Source organism: Ambystoma mexicanum, chromosome 4q (assembly GCF_040938575.1).
Source record: "Ambystoma mexicanum isolate Mex_15411 chromosome 4q, UKY_AmexF1_1, whole genome shotgun sequence".
NCBI classification, from domain to species: domain Eukaryota; kingdom Metazoa; phylum Chordata; class Amphibia; order Caudata; family Ambystomatidae; genus Ambystoma; species Ambystoma mexicanum.
Window position 1 is genome coordinate 235,857,481 of NC_090928.1, and position 18,289 is coordinate 235,875,769.

Genomic DNA, 18,289 nt, shown 5'->3' on the forward strand with positions numbered 1-18,289 from the left:
GATCCATCTCTATGCCTCTTCCGGACAAAAGGAATCCTAGGTAGGATACTGAGGTGGTTTCGAATTGGCACTTCTCCGGTTTAACTAATAGCTTGTGTTCTTGAAGACGTTGCAGTACTCTCTTAACCAGTACCCTATGCTCGGGTAATGTCTGGGAGAATACCAGGATGTCGTCCAAGTACACTACAACAGATACGAACAACATGTCCGCGAATACCTTGTCCATGTATCTTTGAAAAATGGCTGGGGCATTGACAAGGCCAAACGGCATCACCCTGTACTCGAAAAGTCCAAATGGGGTGCGAAACGCCGTCTTCCATTCGTCCCCTCTTCTTATCCTTAGGAGGTGGTAAGCGCCCCTTAAATCCAGTTTGGTGAAGTAAATAGCCCCCTGTACTGCCTCCAGAATATCTTGGATCAAAGGCATGGGATACCTGTCCCGAATCGTCACCTTGTTCAAACCTCTATAGTCTATTCATGGACGTAATTCTGCACTATCCTACTTCGGAATAAAGAACAAGGAGGCACCACAAGCGGATCTGGACTCTTGGATAAGCCTGTTTTGAAGATTGGAGTCTAGGTAATTCCATAGAGCTTTTCTTTCAGGGAGAGACAAGGGATACATCCGTCCAAACGGAACTACAGCATCCGGAAGTAAGTCGATACCACAGTCTTCTGCCCTGTGAGGAGGTTACTCACGTGGTTGGATGTCTAAAAACACCTCCGAATACTCTTGGTAATGTGTTGGAACCAAAGCGATGATAGCCGGACTTAGAGCAGGACCCAACCTCCCTCCATGGTGAGTTAAGCCGATAGACTGGTTCATACAAGTGGACTTACAAAAGTGCGAATTAAAGCTCACTCTATTGGCCTTCCAGTTGATCTGAGGATTGTGTCGCCTTAACCAAGGGATACCAATGACCAATGGAAAGTGCGCAGCTCGGATCTGATCGAACACCAAATATTCAGAATGGTGACTCAATTCCATCTTCAAGGGTATAGTCTCTTTAGTGATAGGTCCGGAGGACAAAGGCCTCCCATCCACACCTTCTACAGGTATGGGAGTTGTCTTTGGTCTAGTGGACACCTGATGTTCCTTAGCCCAATTGGAGTCCATAAAGTTTCCGGCTGCTCCGCAATCTAACATAGCAAGAACTTTGGTGGGACTCGAGTCAGATAGCCACAATTTGACTCGGAACACCATCAGCCTGTTCTCCTCGGAGTTATACATGGTTCTTGAGTAGTTGCAAGGGTACTTGGCAATTCCCCCGAGACTTCCCTTGCGGCAGATCGGGGGTTGTAGTTTTCTTTCCGCCTAGGAGGAACTTCCGGACAGTTTCTTAGTAAATGTTTGGAGGAACCGCAGTACATGCACAATCCGGCTTCTCTTCTTCGTTTGCGTTCCTCTGGTGTGAGAGGCCCTCGGGTGGCTCCTATTTGCATAGGTTCTTCAGGAGTGAGGTTTGACCTGGATGTGGGAGAAGGAGCAGGTAGACCGACAGTCTGAGGGATGCCTCTGATTCGTCTTCTTTCTTGTCTCCGTTCTGATAGACGGAATTCGATCTGTAGAGATAGAGTCATCAATCCTTGGCAGGACACCGGTCGAGCTACACGAGCTAACTCATCCTTGATTTCATCGTGTAGCCCTCTTCGGAATATTGTTTGTTGAGCAGAGTCCGGCCAATCTGCCTTAGCCGCCAATCTCTGGAAGCGGGATATGTAGGTCTGGACGTCTGTGTTCCCTTGTGTGACATCCAATATAGCTTCCAGTGAAGAGTAGAATACTTCTGGTCTGTCAAACTTATCCTTAAAGGCTTCCACAAAACGATCATAATCGTTCAGGGAGGGGTCATTTCTGGCTACCAGGGGAGTGGCCCAAGCCAGTGCGTTGCCAATGAGGTTGGCAATAATAAATCCGACTCTGGACTTGGCGGATTCACAGGCATGGGTGCGAAAGGCAAAATAAACATTGCAGGCGTCGAGGAAGTCCTTTAATCCCCCTGGGTGACCATCGTACTTGCCAAAAGAAAGGGGCATAGCGGGTAGATCCCCGCGGTCGTCACGGTGTAAGACCACCTGTTGTCTGAGGGCGATATTCTCAGTCCTCAGCGCTTGGACTTCTGCAGTTAGGTTCTGCATAGCTGCCACTAGTTCTTGGTATTGTTCCAAGGAGGCCATGGTATTGCACTGGCGTTGTATTCTGTCAGGATCTGAGTCTACCTCCCCTTTCTCCTCACCTGACTCTCCTGAGGTGGATTCTTGACGGCCGGTTTCAGTCTTCTGGAGTCTCTTTTTAATCCTTGCACCCTTGCCCTTGGGTGCTCGAACCTTCTTTTCGTGCAGGTAAGGTCTAACCCCTCCGGAGGCCACCTTGACAGAGGCAAAGACCTGTCCTAGGGGAACCCCAGCGGTCCAGCCTCCAAGCTAGGGAAAAAGCATGAGGCAGAAAAAACCCTAGTTCATAGATGGTCTTGATGATGGGTCGAAGAGATGGCACAGATGCTCAGCAGCTCTTGTTGTGGATCCAGAGAGGTGAAATACAATCCAATGGTAAACTAGATAAACTTCGCAGAGGCGAGCGAAACACAGATATGACTGGGGGTACGGAATCAAGTAAGAAGGGAGCTGCCGAGCTGGCAGTGGACGAAAGGCAGCAGAAAAGAATAGAGAACACGGTGCGAAGAAGTGGCACTGCGTTCAAAAGGTAGGAAGTTGAACCAAAACTGCTGGCGGATAGGAAGGCGCTCTAAGCAAACGAAAGTATTGTTGACAGTACAGAGCGACAGCGACAAGGTAGAATGTGAAAGTTAACTGGGGAGGCAAAAGTAGGAAGAAGGAAACACAGAAAGGATAGATAGGTAAAAGAGGAAAGGAAACGAGCGTAGTACAGGCTCGCTACGGGAGGGCTGTAGAAGGAGCAGAAATCACGGAACGAAGATACGAGTAAGCAGCACTCGGAGCGTTGAATGAAACAGCAACAGATACAACGCGTGGAACAGGGGGGCAGAGCCTGCCTTTAAAGGCACCGCGCCATGTTGGATGAGGACTAGAAAGATCCTCGGGGTCGGAACTTCCATCGACTCCAGCATTTCCAATCCTGGTTCCTGACAACTTTCTCCACACTGAAATTGTCAATGCCGGCAACCAGCCAAGAGAAGTCTTAGCGGTGGTTGCTAGGTTTTCAAACCCCACTTAGGAGAAGGGAAGTATTTTTGTGGGACCAGAATGTTAATCAAGAATGTCACTCAAGATGTTAAAGGTGTATTTGCATTTGTTCTACATATAAGTGTACTGTCAATGGAATAGTAACACTGTTTTGGCTCTGTTACCCAAACCGCCATCAAATACAATAATCTCATTTCATTTGTGGGTTTCGCTTAGAAGGCACATCTTGGTGTTTATTAATGCAACTTGATGAGTCTATGAATTTCCAAACCTTTCTAAGGTTGTTGCAAGGTATTTTTTCACCTATGGCCATGAGACCTTTTCTCATCAACTAACCTCCACTCTTATTTGGTGCTTTTAGTAACGCTCTGTTTCCCCAGTATTGGTTTTGTCTGTGGGGGCACCTACTATTGCCTTGTCGTGTGAGCAGTCCTGACCATTTATGCTTTAGAAACTCATACTCTTTTATAGAGATAGTTGCACCCAGAACATTTCATCAACCATCTTCACACAGGTGTAGTCGCTTAGGTCCAGGGAGAAGATTGCTTGGAAAAATATGAATCACCTTCACATTCATGGTTTGCAATATGAGGGTTACATTGCTTTTGGAAAGGATTATGGAATTAATATGTATCTGCTTTATCAATTTATTTGTTATGCTATTAAATGGTTGTGACTACCATTGCATTTTAAATCAAGTCAAATAGTCATGTAAAATGTACTGTTCGGCAACTAAATGCTATTGCTATTACTATTGCAAAAAGTACAATATAATATTCACAAATAATAACGTGTCAATAAAACTCAGTGAACATCAGCTACCTGACCTCAGAAAAAACTTTGAGTATTCCAAACAGAGATTTTTTTTTGTTTAATAATCTATATTGAGATTCTAACAAATTGAGAGCGATATGATAATAACAATGCAGATGATAATAAAAAAATGTAATGAACATAATCGTGTCCATGTGATATCTCTGACCTAATTGACATTTTTAGCCACTTCTCAGCGACATTCTCGGATCCCATTAAGGCTTCCATCTCTGCTCTCAGACTCTTTCTTTTACCCCACAGCAAATCCCCACCTCAAGAACGTTCTCCGTGCCTATCGCACAACAAATGTATCACTATCAACGGTAGAGCACTCTATCGCAAGTCCTGGTTAGCTAAAGGCATCAGATGTATCCATCAGATTGTTAATGGTAGCTCCCTTCTCTCATTCGAACAGCTCAGATGTATGTTCCCAATCCCTATTTCAGACTTTTAACTTTTATAATAATTTGTTTACCAGAATCAGGGGCATCTCCACCTCTGCCAACATCACACAAAATCTGTACTTCTTTATACATAGAGCATTTATTACCCCCCCTGAAATTGACTAAATCTATGATTAGTGCACATAGCAAGTGTTGGTCATATGGGAGTGCCCCTGCTTCATACAAACATATGTTTTAGGATTGTCCCTTTGTATTCAAGTTCTGGCAAGAAGTATGGAGATTTCTTAAAATAATCTCTAATGTCATTATCCCTCTATTGTTTTTTAATGTTTTCCTGGGTAGCCTTGCTGCCAAAGACACAATTTCACAAGCTTCTGCCATGCTTTATGATCTCCTCATTGTTCTAGCCCTAAACCTCATTGCAGCCAATTGGAAACACTTGCAAAATACCTGCATTATGGGATGGTGGAATAACATTTGCCACGTGCAGAGAGTTGAACATTGTATGGCCACCTACCTCGATGCTATACCCAGGTACAATGACAAGTGCGCTAATTTTATTCGCTATCTGGACAACTTCAACATGTCCACTTATTTATTTATTTATTTTATTAAGATGCATACAGCCAAATAGGCTTTACAAATTACATAATAGCATCACAGTTCCATCAATATCATAAGTTATAAAATAATCCCTTACACACATATATCTCTTAACAATTCACTTATGGTTCTTGAGCTGTTTTACAGCCTTTCTCGTTTACACTGCTATTACTCTACCAACTATTCCTTTACAATGGGGAACTTGGACCTGTTGTTTGTAATTTAATTATTTAAGGTACCACATTTGTGAGCATCCCCTTTCTCCTTCCCTGTGTGTCTCGTTGATCACCCTGTCTGTTCCCCTGTTTTTCCTTTTTTCAAGTATTCGTTTCTACATGCAGATAATGTAACGTACGGTTTGCTAGTTGTTTGCATCATTGACTGTTCAGTATTACTATCTCCATCCAAACAGAGATTTTTACACCTTAAACCGTTTCAATATCTAACACATATTGTGGATGCCCAGCTTTGTAGATTTGCTATGTTATTTAGATTTAATCTTCTTCCGTCCCTCATGATTACTGGTCCTAGGCAGTAGATACCCCATGAATCCTGTCTATGAAGGCTATGGGCCTCATTCCAAGTGTGGCGGTCTGGAAATAAGGGTGCCGGTACATTACTACCACCCTTTCTGGGCCGCCATACTACAAGAATGCAGGTAGCAGCCACGGATCCACCAGCAGGCTTGACCTCCTGGAAAATCAGGCCCCTACCGGCATGTCTCTTACTGAAGCACTGGCACCATTAGCAACAGTGCCGGCGCTTCAGTGTCCCCATTCCCAAGGAATCCTATGGGACTCCATGGAATGGGGATTTACCGTTCCGCAGCCACAAGTGATATCCCAGTGTCACCGGGATATCAGGCAGCGTAATCGGTGTTACAGGGTTGGCGGCAACCCGCCGGTAGCACCAGAGGGCTACTGCCAACCTAGTAATGAGGCCTTACGTCTTCCAGAACTTAAAACTACACGCCACTTACTGATACGATTTCCTGTTCTTACTCACAAGTACTCCCAGAAGTAGTCTTTGCACATGATGAACGAATGATCTCTACCAACTAATTCTGGTCATATCATGTTTCTTGGGATTCGATTATTGTCACTGTTTTAGTTTTTAGATTGTGGAGACAGATTCAAATTTTAATATTGAAATGAATTAAGTAAATATTACTCTACTTGTGTATTCTATGGGCCTCATAACAAGTTGGGCGTTTGGCCTGAAACCCGGCAGTAACGGTATTAGCGCCGCAAATACTGCTCCGCCGGATCAGGACCCAGCGCAATTAGCACCGGACGCAGAAGGTACCGGCTCTATTACAGCCGGCGCTAATAGCGCCGACAACACACATCGCTATTACAGCTGTATCACATCTCAATATACGGCAGTATTAGCGCCGAAAACTGGTGCTAATACAGCCGAGAAAAACCTACAGCCTACAGCTGGAGGTAATTGAACCCAGGTGCCATAAATAAAGCCACAGTTGCATACAATGCACACCAGAGGCCCACATAAGACCCCCCCAGACCCCAAACACTGCTACCAACACCATGCAACCATTAGTCGCTGGAAGCTGGGACAGGCAGCTTGCTTGGAGCTTGAGATGCAGGCCAACCAATCCAGGGCACAGAGAGTACCTGTGGCACAGGGTGGAATGAGGAGGAGGAGGAGAATGGCACCAGCAAGGTGAACACCCATCCCCAGAACCGCCTGAACAGGGCTCAATCGAGGACGACACCAGGAACAGGATCAGGATCTGCACAGAGCTCCCTCACCTCCCCGCTGATGCTGGTGGCAGTCTTGTAGTTCCTTGGGACCGGCACCCTCCGGCACTCCGTGGCCATGATGCATGGCATGGTACAGCCCACATTAAACGCAGTCCTGGGCCAGGTGCTGGATACCCTCCTGCGCCATGTCAACTGACACATTGCACTGCCCACCTCCCAGGCCCAGGTCAATGACATGAAGGCACGGTTTTATACCACTGCACAACTGCCCAATGTGATAACAGCCATAGACTGCACCCATGTAGTGTTGGTGGTGCCTCAGGCCCATGAGGCTGCACACAGGAACCGGAAGCACTACCACTGCTCAAGGTGCAGGTGACATGTGGCCCTGACCTCATCATCCCCCACTGCTATGCATGCTACCAGGTTCAACACACAACTCCATAGTTCTACGCAGCATCACACTGCCAGGATACATGGAGAGGCACAGAGGACAACAGACCTGGATAGGGGGTGAGTACAAATGCAGCCACATATGCACAGTGAAGCACAAGAACAGAAGGGGGGGAGTGATAGCCACGACTAAAGGAAGCACTGCATGTCAACAGCATGCACTGGCAGCAACTGCTCCTACGAAGGCGGGCATCTAAGTGTACATGCACACATTGTGCACACATTGTACACACCTGGCAAAACACATGCTGAAGGACACAAACGGCTGCCATCATAATGACACATAAAACCACAAGGCATCTTGAATGTGGCACAGCGCAGATCCACACAGTAGAACCCAACAGCATGTCCACCTGTGCCACAGCTGTCTGCCCATGTGCAGTCGCCTGGGACACGCCACAGAACACCCGCCACAATAACACAGGGTGCATGTACATAACAAGGAATGTATGGCATGATATACAAAGGATGCACACCCATCACACATACACATTGCATTGTCAGGATGCACACAATAATGCTCACGGCTAACCATGCCCAGATACATTGAGACTGCAGACCCATGCATGAGACAAAGGACTGATGTCTGTATTTCACATCATACAGGTGACTCTGGATATCCGCAGCTGGCGTGGCTGATGACCCCTGTGCGTGACCCACATACACCACATGAAACCACCTTCAGCCATGCCGACAGCCGGACCTCGTAGGCATAGAGCGCACCTTTGAACTCCTAAAGGCACGATTCTGGTGCCTAGATCACATTGTTGAAGCCCTTATGTATGCCCCTAACAAAGTAGGGAAAATAGTATTTGTGTGTGCAATGCTCCATAACATTTGCCAGAGGAGGAACTGCCCCTAGCCCCCTCGCCCAACCAATGCTGGATGGAGAGGAAGACCATATGGCAGGAGCCAGAGCAGACACTCACAGGGATGACGTGAGGGAAGGGAGACTGGCCCGACAGGCACTAATAGACAATAATAGAACGGTGACCTGACTCAGTACACAACCAGCACAATGTTAATAAAGTGCACAAGGACAGACTCATGAATGTCCTCGCATGTTTTCAGTTATGTATGTAACTTGTTCGAACACTATCCACCCACCCCCTCCACCAAAACGCCAGCACACTATCCCCTCTCCCACCAACCCCCACCCCCCACCAACAGCCCATCACACTGTCCCACCCACCATCATGTCCATGGCAAGGCCACTCAGGCCAACAAGAGTCATGACATTCACAAAGGCCTTGCCCTCGTCTCTCGACTCCCAGCATCAGGGGGAACGTGAGTGCAGTTGGTGCAGGGACCTCCGCCTAGGGGTGCTCTGACGAGATTCCTCTGTGGGGGCGGTTGCAGTGGAAGGAAGTGATGAGGCCACCTCAGATGCCGAAGTTGGAGGGAATTGCACTTCCTGATTTGTTCTGCAAGGACAGAGACCCCCTGGCACAACTCACGCACCCTTGCCCAAACCCAGTCGGTGAAGCTGTGCATGCCCTAATGACAATCATGGTCCTTGCATTGTCGCGGGCCATCCTCCTCGTGGCCCCATGGATGGCGTCACGGATAGCCTCCATATGGTCACTATGTGCAGTGGCAATTGTCTCCATTTTCCTCTGCCTTGCCTCCATTTCATTTAGCCGCTCCATGATGATGCCCAAAGTGGCCGTAGACTGGGATGGTGAGGGGCTGTGTTGCCTGGAAGGGGTGTCAACAGAGGAACCATAGGAGGTGGTGTCAGGTTCAGGGGTGGGTGCGTGCCAGTGGCGTGGTGGGCTTTGTGGGCCAGGGCAGAGCTCCATGATACAAATTGGGCTCTTGGATGTGGTGGGTGGTGTTCGGCGCACACTGCAGCCTGGTTTTGGGGCGCTGCTGTATGGTGTCTGTCACTGCTGCTGCTCTCCCCTGTTCATCTAGAGACCCGGTTGATGGTGTCCTCAGTGGCAAAAGGTGTGCTTCTGGTGGGCTAGGTTGGGGGTGAAGGCGAGCCCCTGCTGCAGCAGGGTGTGGTGGGTTGCGACTTGTGCCTAAGGGTGGCATCTCATCCCCTTCACGGTGTGCTTGTGGTGGTGGGGCGGGAGGGCGCACATGTAGATGACCCCGCTCATCCTCATCCCATGACGCCTCTGGTGATGCTTGTGTGCCTGTAGGGGACATAGTGGATGGCGTTACATCAAAATTTCTCATGTGTTTTGGCATACACAACGGCAAATAAATGGTGATGGGTGTGGCCCCAGGCTGTTGGACTGATGGGCGGCCCTGGTCTGGTTGCCTTTGGTAGTAGATTGGCAACAATGGGGTCATGTGCTGGAAGGGGGTGCACATTGGGGGATTGCATTTACACGTGGTGGAATGGCAGGGGTACATTGCTGGCCTAGCTGTTGCTTGACTTGCATGCATCTGATCCCCATGACCAACTTCACAGTTACACATGATGATTTGAAGGGGGTCTTTTACTTGTCACTTCCAGGTCCCGATGGGGCACTGCTGTGCCCCCGCCATGGCTGTGTGGTGCATGGTGCTTGGATATGTCCCTTGACTGCCCTCCCCACTGCTCTGGCTCACAGGGTGGTCTTGGTGCACTGGCACATTGGTGCTGCGGTAGGCGCCTGTAGTGGCTCCCACACATTGCCACCAGTCGCAGTGCCCGGCTCATGGGTCATTCCAGTGGGGGATGCCTTGCTAGGCTGTTGTAGTTACATGCAAATTGAGGGGTAGGGGGTGGGAGGTGACTCACCTTCTGCCTCCTGGCTGCCAGAACCTGCCTCGGCTCTGCCGACACCCTTGATCCCCTCGTGAGGTCAAGTTCCGGGGATGGGCCTCCCCCTGTGGCCAGGCTGTCCTGTCTGTGCTGTGACAGGTGTCCCCGGCCCTGCAAAAGGTCATTCCAACTTTTACTGCAGTCTTCCCTGTCCCGGGGGCGTGGCCGACTGCAGACACATTCTGGCTCACCGCTTCCAGATTTGTGTGCAGCACTGAGATGTTGTTTTCCGCTGTCTGGTGCCATAAAGCTCTGCATGGTGGGCCACAACCTCATCCACCAAAACCACAAGCTCTGCCTCAATGAATTTGGATCTATGCAGGCGATTTTGGACTGCCTTCCCCCTTACCCTCTCCTGAGACATTTCAGATACTCTGGGGGTGTGGATGGCTGCAGGGGACTGATTTTTGATGGATTGTGATTTTCAAAATGGCTGCCACAGTGCTTCCTGTTCCGGCGGTGATGTATTTCCCACCAGTGCTACTAGTACACGCTAATTGAACAGGCGCTAATAGCACCAGCAGCGGTAGTGCTATTAGCGCTGGGTTTTTGGGCAGTAGCCCGCTTTCCAGCACAGTTTCCGTAGGGCGCATTTAGAGTTACCGCCAGCGCCCACAGGGCCCAGCAGTAACTCAATTTCCGCTCAGCGGAAATAGCGCCCACTTAGTGCCCAACTCGTAATGAGGCCACAGTTGATATGTCATATTTGATGATTTGTTTACATTATCGTGATCATTTTACACATTTTGTTTTTGCATTTATACGGTTTTATATTTTGTTATCAGTGTGAAGGTTTATAATAATCCAAAACACTGTGGGCCTGATTCACAGATCGTTTTTCAATGGGTTTGCACTGTTATAAAAAAGCTTCTGTGGGCCTTAATATATATGTATTTTTTAACTCAATGAATCAGTATGATGAAATCAGTTTGATGGAGATAAGGGGAACAGTAGGAAACTTGTTGGAGATAAGGGGAACAGTAGGAAACTTGTTGAAGTGGACGATTAATGGGTGGGCAGCATCAATTGAATATGTACATCCGAAAGCCAAGGAGGAACACACTTTTCTTTTCTAGAGTAACCTGTTAGGAGTCAGAAATAAAAGTCAGATACAAGGTTGCCAGTTTTTGGTTAAAGACTATTATTCAACACAAAAGGGTTGGGAAAAGGTCTCTCTGACCAGGCGCTAAGAGGAATTTCCCTACCTAAAACCAAAAACTAAGGATCTGTCCATGTCAGAATGTCAAAATCCTAAAACTGCCCTTGTGTCCAAATGTTCTATTCTGACCCTCACACTACCAAACTATAAAGCGAAAAGAGAAATGTCTTTAACCTTAGGTGATTGCAAAAGGAGTTCATAAAGGAAAATTGAACAGCTCCAACATAAAAGTTCTACAAGGATAAAGAGCCTTCGTTCCAGAGGATGTTTCTCTTGCCCAGGATTCTATCTTAATGAAAACGAATTTTGATCTAACAGTTCTTTGTGTCTTTCTTGGCCCACAACAATGTTATTTTCAAAGCTGATTAGCCTTATAGGTCTGCGTCTTTTATTCAGCGTCTTTTACAGGTTCCTTCTTGTTTAGCAAACACAATTCTATATCCTTTCCTGTGACATCTTATAGATTTGCAACTGCCTAGTATACTCTTCTGCCAGGACTTCGTATGCACTTATGATTGCCTGATATACTCCCCTTTTAGGGCTTCATGGATTCATACACACTTGTAACTGCCTGGTTTACTCACCTGCCAGGACTTCTTATATTCTCACTTGGTTGTTCTTTCACTTCCACGGTTGCATCTACCCCTCTTGGTATATCACATCTCTTTGTTTCATCATTCAATTTGGGTTTCCCCCATATTTGCATTCCATACACTCATATATGTCTGGGGTCTTTATTTCTAATATGCTTTCTTTGTTCTCAGTTTGTTTCCTTAGTGTCTTTATTTCTGATGCTTCTCTTGTCTTATTTTGTATTTGGCGCAGTCGCCTAAATGCCTCGGGTTCCCCACTATGCCTGGGTTGATCACTGGCACTGTGTGGCGTCTTTCGTCCTGTTTGCGCTTGCACAGCAAAGCTTTGCTGCTTGCTTTCCACTCTGGGCTGCTCTTGTGTCGTTCCTGTCTCGCTCGCAGCCTCGCTTCAGCAGGCCTGTCTTGTTTCAGGTCCCGGTAGGTGAAACGCTACTTTCTTCAGTTGCCAAACGCCCAGGAGTCTTCCACTGGCTCCAGGGGTGTCTTTGGCGTTTCCTGTCCCTGCAACATTTCTCTTATTCCTAGCTGGCAAGCAGCTCTACCACACTGGTTCATGCTTCTAAGCTCCACAAGCCTCACAGAGAGGTGCAGAGACTACTCCCAAACATTAGCAGCTTCCTGGAGTTTTCTTTTGATCTTTAAAAGTCCTGCGCACAGGGGTAATTCAAAAATAACTAGAATGCTCATTGAGCTTGAGGCTCCGTCTGCTCACCATTGTTCTTTCCTTCTTCTTCGTCCCAGTATTTGGGTGATTGGTTTGTCCATTGATGTTGATTAATACAGTTTGTTTGGTAAATCATTTTCAACAGTTCTGTATGGTGAGCCAGTTCCAAATGGTGGATAATTAGAACTGAAAAAGGTGGTAGTCTTGGAGCTTTTACATTTTAGACCAGTGGTAGAGGTTTTTCCTATAAGGTATCTGAAAAGGGTTTCTCTATTTTCCCAGATGTATGGCAAAATGGGAGATACCATGTCTCATTCAATGATGACATGACATATCCTCGGAGGCTGTTTCCTCCCATGTGATCCTCCCTCATATAGCCGCCCCCAGGGTCAGGATCAGGTAGCAGCTGCTGTCCCCTGGCTACATGGGAGGTGGTTACAGCCGCAAGATCAGTGATGACTCCACTGGATTCTTCACAAACCGCTGCAGCTTTGGCATTGTCTGGCTACCTGGCTGCTCTTCAGATGTAATTCTATCCTGCAGGACCGCTCCACACTGGCATGTAGTGATTGTAGGGAGATGAGAATGGAGTTTAAAACCCTATGTTCACACCCCAGCCCCCACCCCAAAAAGCACAATGTGATTGTTCTAGCTGTTCAAAGCAACAATCAAAATGAAATGTTTTTGTACTGAGAGTGAGGCACAGGGAAAGATGCTGACAGCTATTGTGAACATTTGGACTGCATGACATGTCAAGGCACTCTTCAGTTTCATCATCATAATCAACTAACCCACATTCATAATTGAAATCACTTTTTAATTTGATTCAAATTCTTGCTAAAGAATTATTTTTCATGACTCGCACTCTTGCATGTATATCAGATGTGGACTCACGGACATACCATGTATTGTTGTTTTCCTGTTGCACTGCCAAGCTTAACAATAAATAAAGTTAAAATATATATATATATATATATTTTTCTCTTTTAGAAAGCAAAACTTGGAATGTAAATGCAAGAACACAACGGACATAATGAAGGACGAAACGCCATTGCTTGAGCCAAAATGATTCATCTGAAGACTTAGAAGAAAACACCAAAAGTTGTGCAATGTTTTTTGCACTGCACTCCACAGCTTTTCTCTACTCTCGGTATATGGCCGTTTGAAAAAAGCGCTTTCCAAGTCATTGGAGTATAAGCTAAATTCGGATGTACTGTCTGTCCTAATGCTCCATCACAGTGTAACAGTTTCATTTTAAAGATGTACCATTCAACAGCATTTCAGGTCTTACTTCTGTGCTTACTGCTAATTAACATCTGGACCAGGTTAACTGTATGGACTCGATTGGTCAAATTGATTAGAATGAATTGCGATGGCTATGGATGTCCTCCTCTTCACCACTTACAGTCATCTTTCAAGCATGTATCATTTACTGTAGAATTGTCACCCGCTTGCCTAATGTGACACTGCCAAGATCTATCAAACAGCAGCAAGTTAATCTATTCAACTGAAACTACATCTTTGCTAAGTCACCTGCCACGCCCATAGCCCTGCAGTGTTGTTTTAGAACACTAACAATCTCCTTGTATTTCTACCAGAGAATGTAGCATAAAGACCCCTACTGCATCTGTTTCTGTAGCTGCAGTCCATTTTGCCAGATTCTCCTGATTATTTGCAAATTGCGGGTACAGACATGGGATACCGGATGTAAGCCAGGTTTCCGTGCCTGAATCTGCTCCATCTGGGTTGCACACAGCAGGGCTCAAGTCAAGGGTACACACAGGTGGACGGCATCCACCCACTTTTTTCAGAGGGGAGACGCTGTACCCCAAGCTATTTTAGAGGCCATGTGTAAAACAGAAAGATTGGGCCTCATTACGAGGATGCCGGTAACACCGGTGGGTTGCCACCAACCCCGTAACACCGTTTCCGGCGCTGACTTCCCGTTGCCACTGGGACATTACAAGTCCCGGCGGATCGGGAAGTCAGAAGCTGGAAAATGTTAGTCCCCATTCACGTAGAGACCGGGAATGGGGACTTGGAAGCACAGGCTCCGTTACTAACGGTGCCGGTGCTTCCATGACGACTCTGCTTTACACAGCCGTAGCGCCCAGCAGGACAGACCTGCCGGATGCAGAGGCCCTGGAAAGCAGAGTTGTAGTCTGCCGGTCCGGAAAGTGTGCCGGCACGTTGTTACCAGCACCCTTCTTTCAGGACCAGCAGACTTGTAATGAGGCCTATTGACTATCTTTTTTTAATTTATGAATTTACACCGACCTCGGGACCTGAACCGAGTTCGCAGGCCAGGCACTTCACGACTTCACCATATAACCTGATGAAATGCAACACACAACTAAAGGTGAAATGTCACATTTTGGGACTACATGTTCCAGGGAGAACATTGGTCTCGGTTCTTGGAGTTTAAAACATGCACACCTTTTAACATTTTCAAAACACTATTAGAAGAAAATATCCTCCCTTGTTTTTTGTGTTTGTGTGTGTTGTTGTTATGAAAGGCAAATGCCATTCGTTCTGTGCATTTTGTATGGTTATGCAAAGCCAATTGAATGAAGGGTGCATATTTCACCTTGATATGCTCATTTCTGGTGACTTTGCATCCCAATGCGTATGCATAGCTCTCAACTCACACGCTTTTGGCGGGTGTCACCCGCCTTATGAACAGGTGACTCACCCGCCAAGCCTCCTGCACACCCATTCGTTTCAATAGGCCTCTCACCCGCCAAAACTAAAATCGGGTGTTTTCACCCGCCTTTGTTACACACATTGTTGAGAGCTATGGCGTATGTTAATGAGTCCCCCCACTTTTTTTTTTAGGACTTGACCCCTGGCACACGGTTGGTATAAGTAATGGTGGGTGATATGAAAAACACATGTGACTCTAATTACTGCAGTCCCTGCAGACTCAGCCTGCTCTTTTGACACACAAAGAGCAAGAAAAATGTGGAGGGATGCATGCTTCTCTGCCCGCATCCGACCTGTGACGCAGTCTAGATGCTGGAAGATTCCCTGCGTGTAGCAGGGAAAGGCACAGAGCTAATTTTGCACTCTAGGCCTCATTACATATTTGCTGGTATCCGGTATTACCAGCAGGATAAGGGCAATTTGTAATACTGTTTCTGCGACTTGGTCTGCTGGAATTACGGGCAGATTCCAAGTGGATGAAACGCCAGTAAATCCCCAGTCCATAAGGGAGATTTGCCGGTATTAATGGCACTGGTATTACCAGGCTGGTAATTACAGCAGTTTTTTGCTGGTATGGTGGCGGATACACCTCCAGCTGAGATCTAGAGGTAAATCCACCACCCTACTGGCAAACTTGGAGTGTGCTGGTGGGGTAACGTGCCAGTATGCAGCAATACCGGCACATTATTAATGCACCGGCACACTCATAATGAGGCCCTCTGTGTCCAGCTCCATGCAGGGAATTGTGTCCGAAGTAGCAGAGATGTAGGCAAACCGACAGTTTGTCTCTGTGGGTTTTCCCAGAAGTGGGCCATTTTGGTACACAATGAAAATGAAGCCCAAAGAAAGATTACTTTTAAGATCACTGATCGTGGTGTTAAAGTAGAAGAGAAGAGCATGGGTGGTTTTTAACAAACTTTCAAATGTTCAGTAACTTTTGTAATGAAAGCACTAGGGTGTTGATAAGTAATTAACGTAGCATTTTTTTAAAGTGACAATTGTAGGTTTCAGTTTGAAAAGGTGAATCGGCTAATCTCATAGCTAAATTAAGGTCTTGCCCCAGGCATTTATGGTCAGCCTACTGGACACAGGTTTGGATCCGAGCAGGGCCTACTCGCCCTTTCATTCTTCTGAGGTCAATAGATTTTGTACCATTACATTGGGTGATAATAATACCTATTAACATAGTGGCATGAAGAGTTATATAATATTGTGAAAATGCTATCATAGGACCTTATCCTGAATCCCTGCAAGAACGCTTGTGATAACTTCCACTTGGGAATAAGAAGTAATATACTACAACTCTTAAATGACAGAAAAGAAGTATGGACATGTTAATGCTAGCCAACATTTAATTTCCTTCGAAAAGTCTTTAAAACTGTTCTCAAAATCATCTGTATGAAAACTGTTCCCTGGTTACAAAGACCGTCATGGGTTGTGCTTCTTTAGAATACTAGTGTGCCTGTCCTGCAAAAGTACAAAAAATGGAAACACGCAACGCCCTCAAATGCTGGAATTGCATGGCCCAGTGAGGGTGAATGTACACATTTCACTTGCTGTAGCCTTAAGAAATCTAGAGGATGGATATAGTCTTTCTATTAAATGAGACACTGCTGGGGATTGTGGAGTTTTTTTCCTAGAATCCTACCTTTGAGAAGGTACACCTTTTGTTCTTATGCCACACGAGGGCCAGCATTCTTTCTGTATTCTAGTATGGGCACAGTAAAGGGTGAAACCTCAGTATGTCTGTACTTCGGTCCATCAGCTGATTAACTGCAATGAAATCAAATGCTGCCTGGTATGAAGGGATCTCCTAATACTGCATTATGTTGTAGGGAAACTTATTTGATCGAATCTGCCTCTTTGAAAAAGGCACTCCTGTAAATATAAACATGTTGTCCCAAACAAACTCCCGACTTTTCACCATTTGGATTAAACATGTTAAGGTTGATGCCCTGAAACCGAACTGAGATAATAAGCACCAAGAAATGGTGTTAAGGTGACACGTCAGTGCTATATAAAACACTATAACAAATAATACATAATAATGGTGATACCTTTCAGTGCTATAGGTTAAAAATAATTTCACATGATATCAATAAAAACATACACTACTGCCTAAAGATTAAATTAATGTGGTCATTGTGTGAGGAACTTTACAGAACTGATGAAGACATATTTTTTCCTGTGAACAGTTTTGACATTTTAAATATACTGTTACAAGAAATATTTTGTAAAAAAAGAAATAAGAGAGAAAAAAGAAAAGTTTGCAATAGATATATCCCAGATCAATATAGTATGGGTTCACTTTCAAGAAGTGGTCGTGGTTCGAGGCCAATTGTTGAAACAATGCAGTTTCTAGCAAGGAAGATAATTATTTTGTTTATGTGACAAAGAACGATAAATGTCTTGGCAGTCGGCTCAGATGTGCTGAAAAACGGCTATATTTTGGCACATTTTTTTCTCAACAGCAAAACACCGAAAAAGATTTGGTCCAGAACAAAAATGTTGGTAAAACGTACAGTTATTTTTGTTGTGGGCGAGGAAAAAAAACAATATTATGTTACTAAATAAGCGATGAAAAACAAGGTATAGACAGAAAACATATTTTGACACTAATTAAGGACTGTTTGTATTTATGTAAACTACCGTCTGCTGTTCTAAAAGCAACAGGATTCCCTATTTTCTATTTAATCAGAGAGATAAAAATGTAGCATGTTGTATGTATATGTTTCGATACCCTCTTATTCCTGTCAATTCCTTCTGTAAATTACCAGACTGCAATGAAGTACTAAATCCTTAAAAAAGAAGATTATCTCCATGTGCAATACTGTATTTAGTGTTTTTATTTCATTATTTTTCGAATGTTGATTTATAAGAAAATAAAAGAAAATTAATAAAAACATTGTGCTTTCTTTGAATACTTTTGATGCTCGCTAAAGCCATTTATTATTTGCTTAACCAAATCAGAAATCAATTGTGGATAAGGTCAAAGTTTAAATGTGTAGTCAGTGGCTTCATCTGATGGCATTTTATTAAATTGAAAATCCATAATTTGAATCTAAAACAGGTGTATAGGAGTGTGTGAGTTTTACATCTTTTGATAAAACACTGGGAAAATAAAAGGCATACAAATATTTGCAGAGGTCAAGCTTTATCATGTTTTCAGCGTTTTCAGCGTTTTATAAGTACTGCAAAAGCTAAAAGAAAGTACATTACAACCACATCCCTCTTCCTTGACACAATC

The 18,289-nt window shown here is 45.3% G+C and overlaps 1 protein-coding gene across 1 annotated transcript in view; it reads left to right on the forward strand.

Annotated features, from left to right (window-relative positions):
* Window positions 1–17,939, forward strand: part of LOC138467625 (formin-2-like) — a 629,879-nt gene extending 611,940 nt beyond the window's left edge. The window contains exon 18 of the mRNA XM_069607785.1: window positions 13,330–17,939. Coding sequence (XP_069463886.1) covers window positions 13,330–13,350 — 21 coding nt within the window. The 3' untranslated portion in view covers window positions 13,351–17,939. The remainder of the gene's footprint in view (window positions 1–13,329) is intronic.
* Window positions 17,940–18,289: the final 350 nt, after the last annotated feature.